Source organism: Propithecus coquereli, unplaced genomic scaffold (assembly GCF_000956105.1).
Source record: "Propithecus coquereli isolate 6110/MARCELLA unplaced genomic scaffold, Pcoq_1.0 Scaffold314, whole genome shotgun sequence".
Classification (NCBI taxonomy): Eukaryota; Metazoa; Chordata; class Mammalia; order Primates; family Indriidae; genus Propithecus; species Propithecus coquereli.
Genome location: NW_012148775.1, coordinates 671,909 through 674,141, shown reverse-complemented (window position 1 = coordinate 674,141; position 2,233 = coordinate 671,909). Strand labels below are relative to the sequence as shown.

General features: G+C 34.8%; 1 protein-coding gene across 1 annotated transcript in view; it reads left to right on the top strand.

The window, feature by feature from the left end:
* TAOK3 (TAO kinase 3) overlaps positions 1-2,233 on the top strand; it is an 88,346-nt gene that overhangs the window by 10,704 nt on the left and 75,409 nt on the right. Inside the window, exon 3 of the mRNA XM_012650191.1 lies at positions 1,254-1,325. Within this exon, the coding sequence (XP_012505645.1) occupies positions 1,254-1,325 (72 nt within the window). The remainder of the gene's footprint in view (positions 1-1,253; positions 1,326-2,233) is intronic.

Below are 2,233 nucleotides of genomic sequence, written 5' to 3'. Positions count from 1 at the left end.
TTCTAAAAATTTTAAGAAAACTAGTTTGTTTTAAATATATTAAGTAAATTGAGAGGAAAAGACTATTACTTGAGTTATTTATGGTTTTCATGTGTACTTTCAATGAATTATTATATTTTGGGTATAGAGAAGACAAGCAAAGATAATTACGAGACAAGGCAACCTTTATAAATGAAAAATATACAAATATATACATAAATGTGGATGTATATATATATATATATATATATGTAATTCTTATTATAAAATACAAATAACCCTGAAAGTGAAAGTCCCTCTTAGCATTAATCTTACCTTCTACTGCACTATTGAATACAGTAGCCAGTTTGGGACCAGCCTGAGCAAGAGCGAGACCCTGTCTCTACAAAAAGTAGAAAAAGTAGCCAGGCATGGTGGTACGTGCATGTAGTCCCAGCTACTTGGGAGGCTGAGGCAGGAGGATTGCTTGAGCCCAGGAGTTGGAGGTTGCAGGGATCTATGATGACACCACTGCTCTCTAGCCTGGGCCACAGAGCAAGACCCTGTCTCAAAAAAAAAAAAAATACAGTAGCCAGTAGGCACATGTAACTATTTAAATTTAAGTTAATATAAATTAAATAAAATTTAAATAAAATCTATTTCCTCAGTCACACTAGGCACATTTCAATGCCACTATATTGGACAGTGTAAATATAGGATATTTCTATCATCACAGAAAGTTCTACTGGATAGCACTGCTCCAAGGACTATCATTGAGTCCAGAGTGCTAGGATTATAGGCATGAGCCACCACACCCGGCCAAGAAGCTATACCTTAATGTAGGAATGGAAATGTCTATCTAGCCTATCAAAAATTGGAGTATCTTTAAACTGTGATGCTGAAGTGTGAGAATATTGTTTTAAAAATCTGTAGTCAGGCTGGGCACAGTGGTTCATGCCTGTGATCTCAGCACTTTGGGAGGCCAGGAATTCAAGATCAGCCTGAGCAACATAGCAAGACCTTGTCTCTACAAAAAATAAAAAAAAAAAATTAACCAAGCGTGGTGGTTATGTACCTGTAGTCCCAGCCACTATGGAGGCTGAAACAGAAGGATCTCTTGAGCCCAGGAGTTTGGGGTTGTAGTGAGCTATGATGACACCACTGTACCCTAACTCGGTGACTGACTGAGACCCTGTCTTAAAAATCATTAATTAATCAATTAATGTCTCTAGTCAAATATTTAAGTTAAACTGGCTGAAACATTAATTTTTTTTTCTTGTACCCTCTTAACACAGGCTACGAATGCTCGCACCAATGAGGTGGTGGCAATTAAGAAAATGTCCTATAGTGGGAAGCAGGCGCATGAGGTAAGATATAGTTGTATAGCCTAAATTGATACAAGCAAGTTAGTATGAATCTTTAAACATTTTTTATCACAATTCTTTTTTCCCCCTCTTGCAGAGCTTATAATAAAAGTTCCTGGAGTATTTTGTGTTTCGTAGGACTTTCATGCACACGTGCACATTAAAATTTTTTTTAAGTTCCTAATATTCTAGCTCAACTATGTTGCAGAATAAACATAGGTTCATGTAATAAATTTTTAATGATTGTGTATTTCCTAAATCTTTCCCAAGCTCCTTAAGCTGTACAATACATATGTATGTATGTATGTATATATTTATGCATAAAATATCCACTCACTTTTCAGATATAATCCCTCTAACCTGTACCGTTATGAATACTGAATTTATATCAGCATTTCTTTGTTACTGTCATATAAAGACAGTCTTAGCTTAATGTTTAAAAGTCAGAACAATATGAGAGATTTTTGTTTTTAACAAAATTCAGTCTATACCTTCTAAATCAATAAAATATCTAAAGTATGCTTTTGTGGAGTCCTGCAGATCTGAAAATTATAACTAGTATATATCTTGTTTATATATAATAGGTTCTTTTATCTTAGTGCTTGTAAAAAAATTTTTTTTACTATGTTTTGATTTTCTTTGCATTTTGACATTCAGTAAGAATCTTAGATGAATTCTTTTTACATCAATAAGTTATTGTTTGAATTAACCTTTTTAAAAAATCATAAACAAACCATTGTCATATCTGAAGAGCTTCACTTTTCTTTTAAATTAGTTATATTTAGAAAATGGTTAGCCGGGCGCGGTGGCTCACTCCTGTAATCCTAGCACTCTGGGAGGCCGAGGCGGGCGGATTGTTTGAGCTCAGGAGTTCGAGACCAGCCTAAGAAAGAACGAGACCCCATCTCTAC